General features: G+C 26.8%; 1 protein-coding gene across 1 annotated transcript; it reads right to left on the bottom strand.

Annotated features, from left to right (window-relative positions):
• Nucleotides 1-14623: 14623 nt before the first annotated feature.
• Phum_PHUM483400 (uncharacterized protein) lies at nucleotides 14624-21097 on the bottom strand (the record flags this gene model as incomplete). The annotated part of the gene is made up of 4 exons (XM_002430413.1): nucleotides 14624-14637; nucleotides 15014-15073; nucleotides 19265-20030; nucleotides 21065-21097. 4 exons carry the CDS (start codon nucleotides 21095-21097, stop codon nucleotides 14624-14626), a joined length of 873 nt encoding a protein of 290 aa, XP_002430458.1.
• Nucleotides 21098-22648: the final 1551 nt, after the last annotated feature.

Raw genomic sequence — 22648 nt, 5'->3', positions numbered from 1 at the left:
ACTACGAAAATTAGATTAGTGAAAAAAAAATTATTTTCTAAAATAAATAATAATAATGTTTGTTGTTTGTCGAGAAAGAACATAATCAATGAAATAAGAAGAAGAAGAAGAAGATTTCTACTTATTAAAATAAATAAATAAACAGATCACACAAAAAAAAATTTACTTTAAATGAATGAGAGAGAGAGAGAGAGGGAAAATTTCTAAGAATGAAGAAAAAAACATATTGTAGAAACGTGTTAAAATCAAATGTTGACGATGATGATGACGATGATGATGATGATGATGATGATGTTAGACGTGGGATTAGAAAAGAAAAAAAAATTCCAACAAAGAAATGTACATAAGAAGAAAAAATCAAAAGAGGGAAAAAGAGAGAGAGAGATAGAGAATGTTTGGGTACTTGAAATAATTTCATTGACTTGACCACATATGACAAAAGTTTTTTTTTTTTTTTTTTTACAAGAATGCTAAAAGTTACCAAGATGATGATGATGATGATGATGATGCGAAAATTTCCAAAATAAGAAGATGATGGTTGACGTCACGATGCCAGATTTTTTCTTTTTTTTTTTTTTCTCTCCAAAAAACATGTGTTTTATATATAAACAAACAAAACGAAAAAAAAAATGGAAAAAATTTTTTTTTTTTTTTTGGGGGGGGAGGGGAGGGTTGAAAGAATCTGAATTGCAAATTGGGGGGTAAAAATCGTGAGAATCGTAATGATCGGTTACACACACAAAAAAAAAAAAAATTCTAAGAATTCGGGTGTCTTTGACTCCCGGAGTGAAATGTTATATCATCTCCCTTATTCCTCCAACGAGATATTCCTACCCCTACCCCCCACCCCAACCACCACCACTATCGTAAAAACTCAGCTGGAAATTTTTTTCACCCGTAACAAATTGACAAGTTTTTTTTTTTTTTTTTAACTATTTGTTGTTTTTATAACTAATTAGTTGCTGCGAATTTATTAGTAAAATTTTTCCAGTAAAATCATTTCGTCGTGGAGGACCTTAAACCTCCCCCCCTCATTTAAAAAAAAAATGACAATGATAATAATTTTAACATTTTTTTTTTACCCTCCGAATAAAATTATCTTGATTTAAAAAAAAAAAGAAAAAAATAATAATTTATCTAAAGTTAAAAAAAAAAAAGATGGAACGTAACGGAATAAATAAATAAATAATAATGATAATAAATGATATTGAAAAATGGTTTATATATATATTAGGTAAAGTTAGATGATCACTTTCAAGATCAGCCTACCTGACACAAAACAACCGAACCTATTCAATTCAATATAAAAGAATGTGGATAACCTCGAATCGAGAGCCCTTCAAACATTTATATTTAGGTTGTGGTAGTCACATACACCAGAATGCAGAAAAAATATTTTATTAAAGTACTCTCATTCTGGTAAAATACGAATAATATGAAGAGAGAGAGAGAGAGAGAGAGAGAGAGAGAGAGAGAGAGAGAGAGAAAGAGAATGGGGGGAGGCGGGAGAGGAAGCGGAAACGTAGCCTTTCTACCGGTCGGTAAAAATTAAGATGTTCGCCATAAATTATCATCTAAATTAATTTTTATTTAATTCTACGAATGTAAACCACAAAAAAAATGAGATGATAATAATAATAATATTATTTCCCCCCCACTCTTAATTGATTTTATTTTAAATCGCAGTCATTTCCCGGTTTTTTTCTTCTTACTTTTAGAAAAACTTAATTTAGATATACGTTGAAAGAAATTGAAACGAAAAATACCACACACACAAAAAAAAAAGTGTTGAAGTTCCAGGTTTTCTGGGTTTTTTTTTGGAACTTGCACGCAACGTATTTTACACGATGGCAATGAAATTAAATAATAATAATAATAATAATAGTAATATTATTATTATTATTATGTGTGTGTTTACATACCATTCGAGACAAGTTAATTAAACATTGGTCGTGTTAAAACATCAATTTTTTTTTTTTTTTTTTATTTCCCATATAAAATTTTAAGAAAGAGTCGAATTTTTTTTTTTGAAAACAAATTAACGTGAACCTAAGACGCCATTTTTAAATTCGTACCAGAAATTTTTTTTTTTTTAATTATAAACATTTGAAAAATAAAAATGTAACCGATTTTTTTCACAATTTAATGTTTCTCTCTCTGTGAGACTTTCTGTGAGTGTGTGTCTCTCCCTCTCCCTCCGTACTTTTCTGTGTGTGTGCCTGTATCTCTATCTCTGTACCCTTCTGCCTGTGCCTCTCTTTCTCTTTCTGTGCTTTTCTGTGTCTCTTTCTCTCTCTCTCTATCTTTGGTTTAAATTAAAAAAAATTTTAGGACCTTACGTATAAATTTTATTCGTGTTCGACGAGTTACATAAATATTATATGAGTATATCTCGTACCTGAAACGATTTTCAATTTTTTTTTTAAAACCAATGATGAGGTCGGGAAGGGGGTGATGGTACTGGACACCACATCTCTCTAAAAGAAAAAAATCAAATGGAAAAAATTTTCCGAATGCAATTTTTTTTTCTTTTCACATCATTTATCATTCGCCAAACGTTCGCTTTTCGTTTTAATGACGTAAGCAAAAAAAAAAAAAAAAGGTATTCGAGGTGTTATTTTTATCCAGTAAACCTGAATATTTTCACTCATCTTTATTTATTTATTTATGCGAGACGTATCTATCCCACGGGCATTTAAACGTCCTTAAAACAATTTTTTACACGTGAAAATTTCCCCTTACAAATTTAATTAAACAAAAAAAAAAAAAAAATGTGAATAAAATTTGCATTATAGACTAGTGATAATGATAATGATAATGATAATGATGATGATAATGATAAATAGCGGTTTTCGGATTGGATGGCGTGCATGCACGCATGCATTCGTTCGTTAAATTTACTGCCTGGAGGTGGAAAAAAAAAAAAAAATTTTCAAACTTAATTTGTTAAAAAAAAAAAAAAAAATAAAAGAAAATTATTGACTTGAATAAATTTTCCAAACGAGTTTTTTTATTTATTTATTTATTTATTTTTTTGTTTAGACTAAAACCGGTGAAGAAAATGGAGGACGTATTTATTATTATTATTATTATTTAAAATTAAATACCAATCAATGAGAATTTATTAATATATTTCAATGACAATATGTATAAATTATCTTTCAACACCGTAACATAACTTTAATAATTAATTTTTTTATTAAAAAATAATAATTTTAAGGTTTCATGTGGGGAGCAAGGGGAAGGGGAAGGGGAGAAGAGGGTAGTGAAAGAAATTTTCCAGTTTTTCTTGCAAAATTAAAAATAAAATTTTTAAATCGCATTTTCACTCATCGAACCTCCTCAAATGAATATTTTGTAATCGATAGTCGGGATATATTTTTATAAATAGTAGTGGTAGTAGTAGCAGTGGTAGCAGTGGTAGTAGTGGTAGCAGAATATTTCCTTGAGGTACTTGAATAGGTTTTCATCCGTTTGGAATTTATTAATATTAATAGATTATAAAATAAAACCAGTTAAATTATATTTATTTTGAATAAAATTTCCATAACTATTTTTTAATTTAATTTTATTTTTAATTTTTATTTCTCTCTCCCCCCATCTCTCCCCGCACCCTCCAACCGATGGAAAACCAATGGAAAATTCTAGAAAGGAAAAATGAAAAGTTTATATATAATTCCTTTCTAATAATTTAAAACCGATCGATATAAATAATTATTACTTAATATTATATTATTAAATATCACCTTTCAACATCTCGCACATATTATTCCCCCTCCCCTCCTCCATATAATTCGCCATATTTACCGATCGATCGATATCGATAATTATCGATACCGTATAAGAAAAAATAGAAAAAAAATAGTTTTAAAAATTTAATGATAGTAATAATAATAATAACACGGATAAAACGTTCATAGATAAAATCCCAACCATTAAAACATTTCATTATTATTATTATTATTAACGCGTCATTTACTCGATCGCCATTTATTATTATTATTATTATTATTATTATGGTAAAAAAAAAATATAAACGTAATACAACGTTTGAAATAAATTATAAAAAAAAAAAATTTTTTTTTTTTGCTACTTTTAAAATAGTAAACGATGATGAATAAATAATAATAATAATAATAAAATGACAACGACGCAGTAGAGGTTACGTAAGAAAATGATAATAATAATAATAATAATAATAATAATAATAATAATAATAATAATGATATGTGCGTGCTATATTTTATAGCGCTCGCGAAAAAAAAAAAAAAATTATTTTTTTCCGGCATATTTTAAAAAAATTAATAATAAATTTAACGAATGGCGGCGGCGGCGTCGGCTTTTTAAATGGGAGAGGGATGAAGGGAGGAAAGGGAGGGGATTAATAAATATTACGGGTAATTAATATTTCGTGTCGTTGTAATAAAAAAAAAAAAAGTTAATAGTAGTAGTAGTCGTCGTCGTACGTCGAAGAAAAGGTTATTCTTTTTAAAATAAATAAATAAAAAGGTCAAAAAGGTCATCATCGATAATATTAAATAAATTGTAATAATAATAATAATCGGGGTAATAAATAAAAGCTATTAAAAAAAATTTCGTTTCGATTTTATTACGTAATTATTAATATTTTAAAAAATAAATAAATAAATAAAATTTTAAATATTACCAAAAAAAAAAAAATTAAATAATAAATTAATTTTTTTTTTTTGTGAAACGTCCGTGGATAATTTCGGTTATTTTCGGTTGCCTTCGGTCATCTTCTTCCTTACCTCCCTCCCTCCCTCCTCCCCGCTCCCTTTAACACTTCGTGTCAAATGTAATAAAAAATAATTTTTGGTAAAAAAAAAAATACGCAACAAAGGTGGATCACCTTCAAAAAAAAAAAAACATCTGCGATTTAAAAATAAAAAATAAAAAAATATCACGTGTTTGTTGTTATATGTTTGTCGTTTGTTGTTGGTCGTTTGAATTATTGAAAATTAATAATAAAAAAAATTTAAACAAACGAATAAAATTATAAAGTTTTGAATAGTTATAAAAAAAAAAAAAGGAAAAAGTCAAATTTGAAACGTGTTTGTCGTTGTTGTTGTTGTTGTTGTTGTTAAGGGGTTGTTGTTTGTTGTAAGGGATGAAAAAAATTTTTTTTTTAAAATGTCAAAAAGATAAAAATTAAATTGAAGAAGAAGGAAGGGAAAAAGGGTCAAAGAAAAAAATTTTTTTACGATTAATTTCGTCGTCGTGTAATTCGTATCTTAACTTTCGATATATCGATGAGAGACGAAAAAAAAAAAACATTCAAATCGTATTATTCGATTTTCGATAAATCGAAATGGAAACGAGTTATTCGTTCGCCTACAATTATTTATCTTATTATTTTCTCGATTTGCATCATCTGATTGACATGTTGCAAAAGTATCTTAACATGGTGCTTTAAGACAAGGACAACCGGTTCGTGTTCTTTCTTTTTTTTTTAAACAATGTTTTGTTATGTTTCTTTTTTTTTTTATAAACGAATGATAATGATGATGATGATAAAACGGGAGATGAAATGACCGACGAGTAACAAAATCAAAACGAAAAAATTTATGAATGAATGAATGAATGAATGAATCGAATGACGTAGGAACATTTTTTTTTTTTATATTAAATTTCGAAATTATTAACGTTTTTTTTTTTATTATATTTATTTATGTTATGAAATTATTAATTATTACAAAATGTTTGTTTGTTTGTTTGTTGTTTGTCTGTTTGTTTTTAAATATTATTATTATGAATTCCATAGTAGAGAGAATAAATAAAATGAATTGAATTAATCGAGACGACGAGATTTTTTTTTTTACCTTGTTTGTCAACGACGACATTTTCTTTAGTTATAATTTTTTCAAAATGGCCGACATTTTTTCAGACAAAAAAAATTTAGTTGCTGACACGTTAAATATGGCGTTTGTTATAAAAAAAAAAAAAATCATTTTTATTAAAAAAAAAATATTAAATAAATGAAATCCGAATTCAAAAAAAATAAAAATAAAAACTCTAATGTTCTTTAACCCCCATCATTTATTTTAAAAAAAACGGGTAAGCAGACAAATCTGCCGCCACGCGTCATCGAAAAGCAATTAACCAGACTATAAAATAAAATTAATTTTACATTTTTAACCCCAAATAAAAAAAAAAAAAAGTCAACCTCAAGTCAAAATGAAGAAGGGGAAAAAAGAAAAAAAAAGAGGAAGAAGGGTGTCATGTTTATTCTCATTCAGTTTTTTTTTTTTTTTAAATATATATTCATTAATGTTGTTTAACTTAAACATCTCTCTCTCTCTCTCTCTCTCTCTTTTAGTTTTCATCCCTCTTTTATAAAATGTATCATTTCTCAAAGAATATATATCCAATGAAAAAAATGATTTTTTTTTTTTTTTTCGTGTCAGGAAGTTGATTTTAAGCGAAAATATCGTGTTTCAAAAAAATTTTTTTTTAAAAATGATTTTATCATCATCATTATCAATATTTCCCCCTCCTCCCCATTTTATTTTATTAATGGCAGAATTTTTTTAACGTCGGGAACGAGAAGGAAAAAGTTAAAACCACGACAAATAATTTTTTCCTTTTATTTTTCCTACAATAAAGAAAAATTTCATGTACGAATTAATTTTTTTTTTTTGGGGAGGAGTAGGAGGAGGGAAAAATTTTTAATACGAAAACAAATTTAAAACTTTTCCCTCTTTACAAACAAACAAACAAACGAAAAACGCGCGTCAGGTGCGAACAAAACAAAACGAAAAAAACAATCGCGGTTAAAAAAAACGTGAACACGATATTAAAAAAAAAAAAATTTTAATATTTTTAACCTTTTGACACGATGGGGGGTCTATTCGAATATTATTTTTTAAAAAAATTATTATCATTATGGTCAAGTCGATGCAATCGTTTAACGTTATGAAACTAATAATAATAATAATAGTAACGGTTATTTAAAAAAAAAACCTTTCGTGTGTCATTATCGTGAAAACTCGTCGGTTTTTTTTTAAATTGCGCAAAATTTAATTAAAAATTTTTTTTTCTTTTTTTTTTTTTTTTGATTTTTGACATGAAAAGCGTTTGACAAAAAAAAAACCTGATTTTTCTAAAATTTTTCTAAAAAAAAAATGATTTCCTAACTTTCGTGACGAACTTAAATATTTATAATTTGAAGGATAACAGGAAGTCGTTGGTTTAAGAATCGTTAAATAAAAAAAAAAAAAAAAATTTTTTTTCCCGTTCGTTCCTTAATTTGTTACAAAATGGCAACGAAAAAAAAACATTTTATTATTTTATTTATGTACGTTCAAATTCTAATTATCGTCACAAACTTGATGATGATAATGATGATCATTATACGGTTTAACACTTATTTTTTTTTTGCTGTTATAAACGCTTCCAACTTACGCCCACGCATTCGTTCTATTCCTTTTTAATCTCGTTAGAAATCCACGACTTTTTAAAATGAGATAATGATAACGTAACGCGCGCGTACGAAAACAACAACACGGGAGACGGGAAGGGGAGCCAATACACCTCGAAGTCAAAATTTGAGATTTTTCAGGTAGCCGAATCCGTATAACACAGCGTGTGATAAGACTATCCATCTATTTTTAATAGAAAAAATCCGGTTGATGGTGCAAAAAAAAAGAAAATTAAAAAGGGATCTTCGGGAGTTAATCTCAGACTAATCACCCGGGGATTTACTTAAATGAATTTTTTTTTTTTTACGCAATACAAACGACAATTAATGTAATTTTTAAAAAATCACAAAATGATTTGATAACACGATTTCTGTGAGAGACAATGAAATATTTTTAAATTGCAAAATGATTAACGAGAGAGAGAGAGAGAGAGAGAGAGAGAGAGAGAGATTCTGATCCGACACATGATGATAAGATGTATGGTGTGTCCGCCATTGTGTGTCCACACGCACACGCACCCACACTAAAAGGTTTTGTCAAAAACAACCCCCCACGAATTGTTTTTAAAAACACATAAAAATCTCAGGTAAAAAGTCTAGTTTAAACCATAAAATCTATTCTCCTATATGGTAGAATAATAATAATAATAATAATAATAATAATAATAATAATAATAATAATAATAATAATAATAATAATAATAATAATAATAATAAATAATTAATTATAGCCCCCTTATAAGAATCGAATAATGGTACGATATGAAAACCGTTCTTGTCCGAAATTTTCTCTTATTTCAATGAAATGCGTTTCATTCAAGTTTATGAAGGAGGGTCTAAGAAATTAAATATTATAATCACACAGAAGAGTACAGAAAATGTCCAATAAGAGTCACAGACAGAAAACAATTTAATAATAATAATAATGATAATAATAATAAATTTTTTTTTACAAACAAGAAAATTTCATTCATGTATTAAACATTACTAAAAAAAAAAAAAAAAAGGATAAGAAGAAGAAGAAAAATTTAAGAGTTTTTAAGACTAGTGGGGAGACATTTGAAATGCAAACAATAAATTTAAAGTGAGAAAGTAAAATAGTGAGAGAGAGAGAAAGAAAGGAAGGATACCGATGGGAATGACCCTCTCATATGTAAACATATCATAGACTTGAGGTTCTCAATATTAGAGTTCTCAATTTTCAAGTCGAAAACAAACACTGAGTCAGCCAACTATTGACAGACTACATCACCACCACTACCACCACCACCACCAACAACAACAACAACAAAAACAACAAAAACGTTCATCAGCCTCAGGTGATAAAAAAAAAAAAACTTTTTTTTTCCTTTAACCTCTTCTTCTTTCTTCTCCTCTCTAGTCGCAACACCAACAACCACAACACCCTTTATATATATTTTCTATCTCACTCTCTTTTTCTTACTCGGTTGTTCATATATATTCCTTGCTATTAAATAGAAGAAAAAGAAAAAAACCGTTGAACTCGAGTTTAAAGAACCACCTTAACAATAATAAATGACCCTCATTTAACATGGTGTTGACACATTGTAAGTTTCTTTATATTATTTTTCAACAGAAGTATCAAGAAATATGAATATAAAGAGAGAGAGAGAGAGAGAGAGAGAGATAGATTGGTTTTTAAAATGGTATAGGGTAACACACTTGTGATTTGGATTAATTGTTCAAAGAAAGAGAGAAATAGCGGAAAGGAAAATTTTAGGCACATCACGTTTTTTTTTTTTTTTTGTGTAATAATGTCGACGACGACAACGTATACAAAACATTTTATATTTAATTGTTTTCTTTTATATTTTATTCCATTTCCTTTTCAAACTGGAACTGGAATTCATTCCATGGAACAAAAAAAAAAGATGGAAAACGTTCGAAATCGAAACGACAATGACGTTTTACCTCAAGTCAAACGGAAAATTTTTTTTTTTTTATTATAAGTTGAACACGTGCGCGCATGTTAATTATATATAAAAATATGATTAAATTAAAATTAATTAAGTCGTCGTCGTCGTCGTCGTCGTTGACCTTAACAACAAGCGTGGGTGGTTTTTTTTGCAAATGTCTGTCGAAAAAAAAAATTTTATTTAAAAAAATCTTAAATCTATTTCCACGTTTGATTTTTTAACCTATTCTCCCTTCCCCCTCCCACCCCCGCTTCAAACTTACGGATCGTTAGAAGAAAAAAAAAACGAACAACAATTATAATTATTTATTGTGTAAGTAAAAAGTGAAAGCTACAAAAAATTAATATATATATATAGTAAAATGGTGTAATGCGCTTTTATCAAGGTTACCAACATATCGAAAAAAAAAAAAATTAATTTTAATTTTATGATACTACGTTACAATTTTTTTGTTCTTTTAAGCTTAAAAAAAAAATTTTTTGCTGTCATTAAAAATTCCTGAAAAAAAAAACTTCCACGATGTTTGTTTGTCATTTTCGTTCATTTTTTTTTTCCGTTTGTTATTTAAAAACAAACGTTGTGTTCTCGAATGTTTGTTTGTTCGATGAATCATTTACGTTTTATTATTATTATTAATGCTTGGGTTTTCGTTCGAGTACCTTTTTTTTTAAATTTTTGAATCTATTGAAAATTGACCGACCTTCCACTTGAACGATGACAGAATCTCATCATGTGTTTTCGATTTACACACGAAACGCAGATTTGTGCGTGTGTTTGTGCGTGTGTGTGTGCGTGTACGTGCGTAAAGCGTCAAAAAAAAAATTTTAAAAATAAATTAAAAAACCATCATTCGTTCTCCATCATTAAAATTTAGCAAGAATAAAAAAAATTTTTTTTTTCCTTAATGCGATCGATCGATACAAATTCCAATCGATAAATTTATTAATGATAATGATAATAATGATAATAATAATAATAATTCGATCGAATTATAAATTTATCATTTCGTACTTGTTTTTTTTTTTTTTTTCTTTTTTTAAATGGCGGTGAAGTTAAATGCGGAATTTTCGCGTCGTTTTCCGCATTTATCCAATGCCTGAATTTACAAATATAATAATAATAATAATAATAATAATAATAATAATAATGATAATTTGCGTTTTTTTTGCTTAATAAAAATTTAATATAATCGTGACTTTAGAGTAGAAAAAAAAAATTTAATTATAAGGCAAATGTAAAATTTTTTATTTGATTTATTTACGAATGTGGGTGATGAAAATTTTTTTTACGCCGCGTTTGACATTTTAATATTATTATTATTATCATCATAGAACAAAACCTTGCGTAGCCTTTAAAAAGGAATCATTGTAAAAAAAATTTTGTGTCCTTTGGCAATCCAAAAAAAAATTTAAAAGGTTTTTTTTCCCGAAATTTCATCCTCCTTTTTTTTTTTTAATTAAAAAATAAAAACAAGGGTAAAAAAACGTTTTTTTTTTTTTTTTTTTTCCAAGTTGGGACTACTACTACTCGGGGGGTTTAATAAACCGTTAAAAAAAAGGGGTTTTGAATTAAAAAAAAAAAAAAAATGTTTTTGTATATACCGGAAAAAAAAAAAATGGGTTTTAAAAGTCAAGGGGATCTTTTAGTAGGTAGTAACTTTTTTTTTTTTTTTTTTTATTAATATTTGTTGTTGTTCAGAATATATATTTTTTGTTCAGAATTTTTTTTTTTTCTTATTCCCCGTGAAATAGTTTTTTTTTTTTTTTTGTCACGACCTTAAAAAGTCTTTTGGCAAATCGATTAATAAAAAAAAAAAAAAAAAAAACCTTGCGCCACAATTATTTCGACCGACCTAACGTCTCCACAATCACCCATCGACAACTGGATTATTGTCGATGGTTAACAAATAATAATAATAATAATAATGATAATAATGATAATGATAATAATGATAATAACTCGTTGGACAACTTTTATTTTATTTTTTGACCTTAATTATTAATTCGAATCAATTTGTGATGAAAATTTTCACGAGGTTAATTTTTTTTTTTTTTTTTTCGTCTGCTAAATAATAATAATAATAATAAATTTAATAATAAATTTTTTTTTTTTTTTAATATTTCCAGGAGGAAAAGTTTTGAGTTTCAATGTTTTTTTTTTTTTTTCAGGTTATTAATTTACACCTATCTCTCTCTTTTTCTCATTCCCCTCTCCACCCATTTCTCTCTCTCTTTCATTCCCCTCTCTACCTATCCCTCTCTCTCTCTCTCTTCATTCATATTTTTTTCAAACTTTTAAAAATTGAAAAACTTTCGTTTTTTTTTTTTTTGTTTACGTTGTTCGTTTCTGATTTTGTTTGAGAGTTTAATTTTTAATTAGCATAATGTCATGAGAAAATAAAATAAAATGATAATGATAATTCCAGTGTTTTTCTCTTGACTTATTCACCTGGAATTTTTCTTCTTTTTTTTTTTACTCATTTTTTATCATTTTAATGTTAAGATGAAGTAAATAAAAAATTTTTTATTTTTTTTAAAATGCAATTATTATTATCATTATTATTACCAGTCGTAAATTTTCCCATCGAGTTATTAATTACTTAATTTTTTATTACGTAAGCAAAAAAAAATTTTTTTTAAATCCAACCCTCGAAAGCTGAAAAGAAAAATTTTTTATTTTTTTTTTAAATGCAATAATAATAATAATTATTATTATTATTATTATTATCATCATTATCATTATCAGTCGTAAATTTTCCCATCGAGTTATTAATAACTTAATTTTTTATTACGTAAGTAAAAAATAAAATTAAAAGCAAACCACCCTCCGAAAGCGTTTTTTTATTAAGTAAACAAAAAAATATTATTATTATTATTATTATTAACGTTGAATTTTTTTTAAATTTTCCAGCAGACGACAATTCACGCGAGTAATTTTAATTTTTTTCCCCCTTTTACTTTTTTTATTACTCGAGTAGCGATGACGATGATGATGCTTCGTAACGTTACAAAAAAAATTTTCCAAATTTTACGATGACGTCAATAAATCAATCAATCAATGAATTTTTTTAACGGAATTCTCTCTCTCTCTCTTACTTACGAGGATTTGTCCTTGAAAAAATTTCCTTAATCAATAGCTTATCAGAAAGTACTTATTTCAACCCTGGAAATTTTCTCTCGCGCTTTCCTTTCGCGACCGACGAAAAAAAAATTTTTTTTTTTTAAAATGACGTCACTCACATTGCTAAGTCACGTCATTCTTCTCATCATGATCGAAACTTACATAGTTTGACATATTTAAAAAAAAAAAAAACATAATTTTTATTTTTATTACCATTCGATTCTCCTGATTCGAAATGAATATTACGACGATAAGAAAAAAAAAAATCATGTCACGTTTTTATGTTTTTATTAATAATAATAATAATAATAAACCTAATCGTAAAATGTCACTTAAAACACGTTTACGAAAAAAAAAAAAAAAAAAATTTGAAAACTCTCACATATTAATAATCCTGAAATGAATAATTTAACAAAAAAAAATGGCGAATGAATTTATTAAATAAATAAATAATTTTTTTATTTTTATAAATATCTATCTTAGTAAGAAAGAAAGGAAATAATATTACGATAATAATAATGATAATAATGACGATAATAATAAATTGCGTATTGATTTTTACCTTTAATTTAAATACATATTCGTTTGGGATTTTTAACGGTTTAATTTGACAAAAGAAAATTTTGTGCGAGTAATAAAAAACTTTTAAAAGACGTTTCACGTACATACGATTATAAAGGGAAAAAAGTTCATTTTATAATTTTTACTCGTAGCAAAAACGTCGTTGAACTTAAAAAATAAAAATTTTATGTTCGTCGACATATTTTTATAAAATATTGCACAATTTTTTTTTTTTTAAATTTTTTTGAGTTTATTATAAATAGTTTAAGGTTTACTTAATTGTTCGTGCTAAATAATAATAATAATAATAATAATGATAGATTTGTTAGAGTAAATAATTTTCAATTTTTCTTCCTCATCGTGTCTATCCGTTGTTTTTGTTGTTGTTGTGATTGTTCAACGAGGAAATTTGTTTGTTATTCTCATTCCTCCCGATTCTAATTACACTGCAAATGTTGGTCATTAGTGCCCAGTTATCAAAAATAAGATGAGATCAAAAAGATGAACGATAAGAATGGATGCTGCGTTATTTACATTATTAGGTTATGAAAACAAAACTTAAAATTCATTAATCGAGCGTATTTCTGAAGAAAATGTTTCAAAACCCATCGCGATTGAAAGCGAAACCATAATAATAATAATATCATGTTCGGATATTAAAAAAATCAGGTCAAAAGGAAATTAAATAATTATAAATTAAAAAACCCCCATTTATTTATATTACCGGTATATCGTTTACGGTAATTAATTAATTAATCGCAAAATGATTTTTTTTTCGAGGGGGGGTGTAAGAGGAGGGGGCTCCTATCATTTAGGGTCTTAATAGAACGCGAGTTAAAATCTATTACAGTAATTTAAAAAAAAAATCGTTTTCATAAATAAAATAAACAACGGATTTTCTATTTAAAAACTATAAAAAAATTACTTTCTCTCGATTATTAACTTATTTTAATAAATAAATAAATAAAGTATAATTACACGACATTTTAATTTTACTGAAACTTTTTTTTTTTTAAACAATTCGTTCATGTCTTTGAATTTTAGGCGGTCGTTAAAAAAAAGAAAAAAAATAAAATTTAACTTCCGTTAAATTATAACTTTAAAACGGATAAAGTCACGTTGCGGAAATAGAAAGTGGTTAAACGAGTCGTCGTCGAACGACGACGACGGTGACGTCGACATCGACGACGTTTCAGGTACGAAAATAATAATAATAAAAACTTCTTCAACAGGTGCGCAATTATTTTTTATTAATTTCAATAAAAAAAAAAAAAAATATCGATAAAAATAACGCACAGAAATAGGAAAGAAAGAGGGAAAAAAACGGAAACGGATGTTATCGTTGTTTAAAATATTTTAAATTTTGGCGGGAAAAAATTTAATATTCTTTTTTCGTTTAATTTTTTTTCCGAGAGAAAAATGAAAAGGAGGGAAAGAGAAGGAAAAGGTCAAGTTGTAGCTTACGAAAAAAAATTTTTTTCAAATTGGGGAGAAGGAGACGGGGGGTGGGGGGAGTATTTATGCGTTAGTAGGACATTAAATATTCCGACCAATCGATTTGATGATGTTAAAATGTTTTTGCTATAAAAAAAAAAAAAAAATTCTTAAAATTTAATTGCTCACAGCGTGTTTTTAAACGAACAATAGACTCGAGATTATAAAAAAAAAAAAAAAGAAATTTTATTACTCTATGGAACCGAGAAATAAAAAAAAAAAAATTTAGGTCACAAAAACGCAGCAAGAATCATATTTTCGTACGATTTAATAAAACTTCCTTTCGCCCCCCCCCCAAAAAAAAAGAAAAAATTTACGAATGTCGTCGTAAAAAAAAATAATAATAATAAATTTTAGTAGGTTGATCTTTTAACGAATTTTAAATTTGAATTTTTTTTTGGCGCTTTTTTCTCTCCATTTTATTTCAATAATAAATAAATAAATAAATAATTAATTAACTTACCCGTGTGTATTCTCTGATGAGCTTTCAAATGTGAACTTTTGGTATAAACTTTGGTGCAGCCTGAAAAAAAAAAAAAAATAATAATAATAATTAATGATAATAATGATGATTGTAAACAAATAGAAAAACGAAAGTTTTTTTAAAAATAAATTTAAATTAATAAGTAAAAAAAAAAAAAATAGGAGAAAGTTTTTATTCTGTCTCTCTCATTTTTTTTTAAAATTTGTATAACGACTATTGGAAGGGGGGTTGAGGGAAAACGCGCACTTTTTAAAAATAACGTTTAGATATAAAAATAATAATAATAATAATAAAGGAATAATCGGATGTTTAAAAAAAATTTATAACGTTTTTTTTAATGCGACGTAAATTATTTATTTTTTTATAGGATACAAAAAAAAAAAAATTTATACCATTGAAATCCCCCATTTAAAAAAAAAAAAAAATTCGTGATAGGTTGCTGCCACGTTTACTCACACCGATATAACGGATGTTGTTTCAAAAAAAAAAAAAACTATATTATTTACTATTTATTTATTTTTTTATTTTGAAAAAAAAATATATGTATCTGATTGCAATAAATTTTTTTTTTGTTATTAATTTAACAGAAAAATGATAATGATAATAATAATAATAATATCTTTCAACGAGTTTTTTTTTTTGTTTAAACAAATAAATAAATTATTTATATGGATAATTTAAATTATATCAAATAAAAAAAAAAAATTTTAATTTTATTTTTTGTTGTTCATTTTATTTTTAAAAATATGAAATCAATAAATCGTTTCGTCTGCCCCTTCTTCCCTTTCCCCCCTCGTAAAAAAAGTCAAAATTCCCCCCTTTTCTCCAGGATTATTTGAAATTTGCGCAGGATCCGTAATAAGAATCCAATCCCGTATATACATTTTCAAACGGACACACACACACACACACTCCTCTCTGGTTTTTTTCTCCTCCTCTGTTCTCCTCCTCCTTTTCCTCCTCCCCAACTTTGCCAACCCCCTTGAAAAACCGTCATCGTTATCGCCGCCGCCTCCGCCGCATAAAATTTTAACATTTTATTAAAAAAAAAACTATATATATATATATATTTTTTTTTTGTTAAAGTTATTCGAGCATAAAAAATTTAACATTTAAAACTTTTTCACGTTTTTATTTATTAAACGTGACGATCAAATAAATAATAATAATAATAATAATAATAATAATAATAATTTTAAAACTTAAATTTATATTTTCGTCCTTTTGCGGTTATAAAAAAAATTATTATTATTATAATTTAAAAAATAAAAATAAATAAATAAATGGTAATTATTAATATGATGATGATGATGATGACGATGTTGATGATGATGACGATGATGATGATGATGATGGTAATAAAGAAAATAAATAAATAAATAAAAATAAAATAAATTACGTTTGGTCTTGAATAAAAAAAAAAAAAATTTCGTACGTGGCTACATCATCCGCCATCATTAATTTTATTTATTTATTTATTTATCAATTTACTTATTTTTCTCCCCTCCCCACTTCATATTATTATTATTATTATTAATTATTAATCGTTTTTAAACGTGCAAAAAAAAACATAAGGAAGTTTTAGTTTTTTTTTTTTTTTTGTTTTTCACGGTTAATGTATTAATAATAATAATAATAGGAATCAAGTAATTAATAATTTTTAAAATGATGACGTCATACGAAAATAAAAATCTGAACGTTAAAAGATTGAATGAATTTTTTTGGGGATGATGAAAAGGGTAGAAGAAGGATTGAGGGGGGGGTGTGTGAAGTGATACGGGGGAGTTTATTTAAAAAGGAGGAAATAATAATAATAATAATAATAATAATAATAATAATAATAATATTTAAAAAAAAAAAACCGAAATAATGATTTAAAAAAAAAAAAAAAAGTGGTTCTAGATTAAATGTTTTACGGTTGGGAAAACACAAAAATCCACTCTTCTTAACATTTTTAAGATATATGTAACGAGTTTGAAATATTTAATTGGGATTAAATTTTTTTTTTTTTTCCTTCTTTCGTTTGTTTGTTTGTTTGTTTTTGTTTTTTTTTGTTTTTTTTTTTTTTTTGGAAAAGGAAGTAAAATTAAAAAAGGAAGAAGAATAAGGAGAAGAAGAAGAAAATGAGAAGGTTAAAAAATTTTATGGTTTTAAATTTTACGATCGTTTTTTTTTTTTTTATGGGAAAAAAAAGGTTTTGGTTTTTTTTTTTTTAATTAAATTACTTACGTTTGTTTTTTTTTCGATCAAAGTTTTTAACACCTTTTTGTTTTTCTCTTTTCGATTATCATTATTATTATTATTATTATTATTATTATTATTATTATTATCATTATTTTATTATTATTATTACAGTCCAAAAAAAAGAAAATTATTAATTCGTTTGTTTTGTTGTTTGTACGTAAAATGTACAAACGAAGAAATTTTTATAAAAATTTTTGAATCGGATTAATTTTCATTAAAACATTCGAACGTGGTTATAATTTAATTATTAAAAAATTTTTAAGCTGCTGACACGTTTCCCTCCTTTCCCCCTCCTCTTCCCCCATTCCAATTCGATTTACATTTATTTATTTATTAATTGTTAATAATTTTTTTTTTTTTTTTTTTTTAAAGGGAAAAGAAAACGAGTAAAAAATAAATTTTAATTTTTTCTTTCTCTTAAATCCCGCTGCCGTCCCCCTGCTCCCCATAAAATAAAATAAAAAAAATGTTTTCTCGTGTCTAATTTTTATTTTATGTTTGTAAAAAAAAAAAATAAATAAATAAATAACGGGGGGAGGGAGCATTAATTGAAATTCAAAATTTTTTTGAACCGTAGAAAATTTTTAATGAAGAAAAAAAATTGATTCGGGTTTTTTTATTCTATGAAATTTAGTTTTTGTTAATAAAAAAAACCTCACATTTACGTTGATAAGTGAAACCGTTGCCCGGTGGTGGTGATATTTTGACCTTTTGTACCTTAAACTTGTTTTTTTTTTTTTAAATTAATAAATAAAAAAATATGAAAAAAACTTGGCTGATTTTTACACGGTTAAACCGTGACGTAATTGGTAAATTGATTTTTTTTTTTGAAAATTATTTTACTGGAGTGAAAATACTACTTGTATTTATAAACCACCACCACCCCCTCACCCCCCCCCCCGAAAATTTACTCTAAAGAAAACAAAATGTTCGGCATGGTTTATTTAAACAAAAAAAAAATTTTTTATTGTTCCATTTTTCCATTTCCGATTTTTTTTATTAAATTATTATTTTTTTTTTATATATATGAGGACGTGAGGTGATGTACAAACAAACAACAACATAAAAACAACAATTTAACCGTATCACGTGAGTAAATGATAAATGATAATACAAAACAAATTTTTTTTTTGATAAAATTTTTAAAATATTTCAATAAAAGGTTTTTTTTTTTTAAGTAAAATGAAAAAAAACAAACAACAAACAACAATCGGGTTCGCCTTTACAAACAAACAAGGAGAAAAAAAAACCATCAAAATATAATTGCTAGAAAATTTATTATGAACTAAAAACAACTAAAACGAAATTGGTTTTTTTTTTTTTTGATAGAAATTACGTTAAGTAACAACAACAACAACAACGTATCCGTTAAAATAAATTAAATTTTATTATTATTATTATTATTATTATTATTATCGTTTATTGTTTGAAAGGACTAGTGGTCAGGGCAGGCTAGTCGGGTCAGGGTAGAAAAGAAAAAGAAAAAAAAAAAACTAAATAAACTAGAATTTTCACTTCCTCCCGATTAGTGTGCCACCACCCATTAGACCCTTTGGGTTTTCTCAATATCAGGAAGAAATTTAAATCCGTACCTGTAACCTTCGAGCAAACAAACAAGCGATCGACTGATTGTCCGATTCCAGATATAATATTAATTTAACCTTGATCTTATTTAAAAAAAAATGGCGGCGATTTAAATTAAGTGTCCTAAAATTAACAACTTTTCTATGTCTTCTTCTTCTGTTTCCGTTTTGTCCAATCGGAAACGTGAAAAAATTTTCAATTGATGACGTAACACAAAAGTTTTTTTAACGTATAACTTATTTATATGATTGTAAAATAATCTTTTTTTTTTCAAAATGGCGGAACTAATAAGATCATGTACGGATTTATATTGTCATTTAATTAATAATAATATTGTTTGACATTGACGTCACCGTGACGTAAAAGTCTAGATTTTGTACTAAAAGAAGAAAAAAAACTTACCGGGAAAATCACAGTGGTGAACTCTTCTCTTTTCCAATTCTGGATTGTTTCTTCTATTAAATTTTAATATCATTGGCATCGTTGAAGTTTTTGCACATTGTGATAGATCTGTTGTCGGATACGGAGGTGGCGGAGTCCTTCTGGGAGGTCCCTGAAGCGTGTTACCAGGGGATCCCGGTTCCGACGTCGGTGGAGTCGGAGGAGGGGCATAGATAAGTCTATTGGGTGGTATTTGATAGTTCGGACTATGATAACTATGTTGGTAAACACTTCCGTTATATTGAGTGACCGGCGTGGTCATTAAATGTAAGGACGTGGTCGGAGGTACCTGATGAGGCGGAGAATTCGACATTTCTATTTTTGGAATTATGTTAGGTATAATGTACTCGTCGTTGTGAGCGTTTGTATTGTTCGTAAACACGGCACTGCTCGTTCTGGTGCACTCGTCCGGAACTTCCATTTTGATATGACCGGCGGCAGCTAATGCGCTTAGCATATCCGCATTGTCCGGATCTAATTTTTGAATACTGCTCGTTATATCTTCCCACAAACCGCTCGGCCTTAAAAAAATATCATCTTCGTTTGTTCCATGCATCGTTCTTCCGGTTGTTGTTGTTCCGTAACTACTTCTGGGCACGTCAAAAAATTCGTCTATCTGTGATGCTGATTCTCTCCTCGGTTTGTTATCAATTTCACCAACGGATTCGTTTTCTAACCGATTGAGTTCTTGTCGGCACAATATCGTTTCCAAATCCAACTCTGTTGTCTGCAAAAAAAAACAAACTCTTAAAACCCTTTTCAACAAACGTAGAACACAAACAAATCAACATGTCATCGCAAATATACATACAGTGCTACATAATAATAATAATAATAATAATAATAATAATAATAATAATAATAATAATAATAATAATAATAATAATAATAATTTACGTACAAGGTAATAAACTCAAATCAAATTAACTCGTATTAATATCTTAATAGGTTTTTATTTAATTATCATTATTATTTATTTAAAAAATCATCGTTAAATAATTTATTAACAATTTTCTTACAACCGATTATTTTGTTATTTTAATAATTTATGTAACAATATCCTAATTAATATATTTATTTACTTTTTAGATAATTTTTTAAATTTATTTAATACATTTTCATTTATCGATCGATAATTTACAGGTAATTAGTTTTAAAAAAAAAAAATCTCCTGTCGTCTGCTTCTCGCGGTCGGCTGATACGTTTAAAAGACGACCTCTTTTTTTTTCTTTTCGATTTCAGGTATTTTATAAAATTTTTTTTTTTTTTTATGGATTTTATCTCAAGTATCCGAAACACACAATTACCCTACGTTTAAAAAAAATCAATAAATCAATTAAGTAATATAAACTAAATAAAATATAAATTTTACACTTTTTTTTTAAAAAGAGAGAGAGAAAGAGTGAGAGAGTGAGAGAGAGGGACAGGGGGGAGTGAGGAACCTAATATTAAAAATAAAAACCTTTTGTATGTCGTAAAACAATCAGGTAACGTAATGGCGGGTGGTAGTAGTAGTAGTAGTAATACCAACAAAAAGAAAAAGTACCATCGATGCAAACAAACAAACAAACAAACAAAACAAACAAAAACAATCGTAAATTTTATTTTTTTTAAAAAAAATTCAAATTTGAAAAGTTTAACAATAAAATTTTCTCACGTGACCCACGACTGAATTCCCGCTCTTTTTTTTCTTCCTCTCCTATTCATCCCCTCTATCCTTTATTCCATCTTCTTTATCCCTTTCCCTCCTCCCCATTCCACCTTACTATGGGTTAAAATTAATTGCTTTTTCATTTTCGTTTGGGTCCTAATGAAAAAACACTTAACCGTTTTTTTTTTTCTTTCTTTTATCTTTTTATAAATTTACCGATCTTCTTCTTCTTCTTCTAGTTTTAAATGACCTTCTTTTACAAACACTAAAAGGTAATAAATTTTCTCGCGGGGGGGTGGGGTAAGGAAACTCACACAAAAATTTTTTACACACACTCCTTCCCCTTACTCATGAGTTTTTCCTCTGGAAAAATATTTCTAAAACCGCCATTTTAATTATCAAACAAACATACTTCCTTTATAATAATTTTACTTGGCGTTCTTTTTAACCCCCCTTCTTCCCCCTTTTTATTATCATTATTATTATTATCATTATTGTTACCACTGCTACCACCCTTTAGAAAAAAAGCCACCCATCCGAGTGTTTTTTTTTTATTTATTTGAAAATTTTATTGCTTTATTATATTCTCAAACTTTTTTTTTTCTTCAAGGGTCTTAATTATTATTTTTTTTTTGGGGGGGGGGGTGAAGCGCCGCACCGAATAACTGCCTCGCATTCACGGTGGGATTTTTTTTGTTTTTTAATACGTCGTGATTAATTTTAAATAAGTATTGTTTTATTAAAGGCTTTAACGAGTGTACCAAAACCGGAAATAAAAAATTACAGTTCCGGAAATACACTTAAACGAAAACATTTTTCGGTAAAGGATTAACTTATTTTTATTAACATAAATCGAGCGCCATTTTTTTTTTTTTGTTTTTCACGTGCCGAAAATTTTAAATTTTTTTTTTCGCGTTCACAGTAGCAAGAAACGGGTTAACACACGTGACTAAAAACAAAAAAATAATAATAATAATGGCATAGAATAAGAAAATGTCAAGAAAAAGGTTAAACACATAACGAGATGGTTTTGAAAAAAAATTACAAAGAGAACGCCGAAAAAAAAGTGGCAGCAGAAAAAAAAAGAAGAAAAAAAAAAGAATTGAAAGTTTTTTTTTTTTTTTTATACGTTAAGGGTTACAAAGTTCATTGAGTTTGAATCCTTTTCTGTTTTAGTACGTGAGAATTCAAACACATTTAATAAGAAAAATGGCGTATTTAAGGTTTTCCGACCTTTGACCTGTCATGATGGATCATCCATCCACCACATTCATCCGGTTGATGGATTTAAAAAAAAAAAAAAAATTTTCATCGTCACGATAAAAATTTTTTTTTTATCCGGTTTTTGTTGTAATAACCGGTCTGTTGTACCCTATAAGGCGAACAAAGTAATAATAATAATGATAATAATAATAATAATAGTGTTTTTTCTTCAAGTTTTCATAAAATGCAAAAATTTTTATTTCGAACGTGTGCCACAAAAGATAATTACGAGTTTCAAAAGGAAATAAGTGCTTGAGTAGGTGTTATAAATCACGGGTGTGTGTGAGTGTTACTAAGTGATTGCCTATATCAGGCTTGACAACATTGAAAACAAAAAAAAAAAAAAATTATAACGATTTTTCGTGCCTTCCTTCTTCTTGCGTGTAATAATATATATACGTATAAAAATTCAATAAATTATCAATAACGAG

Source organism: Pediculus humanus, genomic scaffold (genome assembly GCF_000006295.1).
Source record: "Pediculus humanus corporis 1103172108256 genomic scaffold, whole genome shotgun sequence".
NCBI classification, from domain to species: Eukaryota; Metazoa; Arthropoda; class Insecta; order Psocodea; family Pediculidae; genus Pediculus; species Pediculus humanus.
The sequence above is the reverse complement of the archived record's forward strand: the minus strand, read 5'-3'. Positions and strand labels throughout refer to the sequence as shown.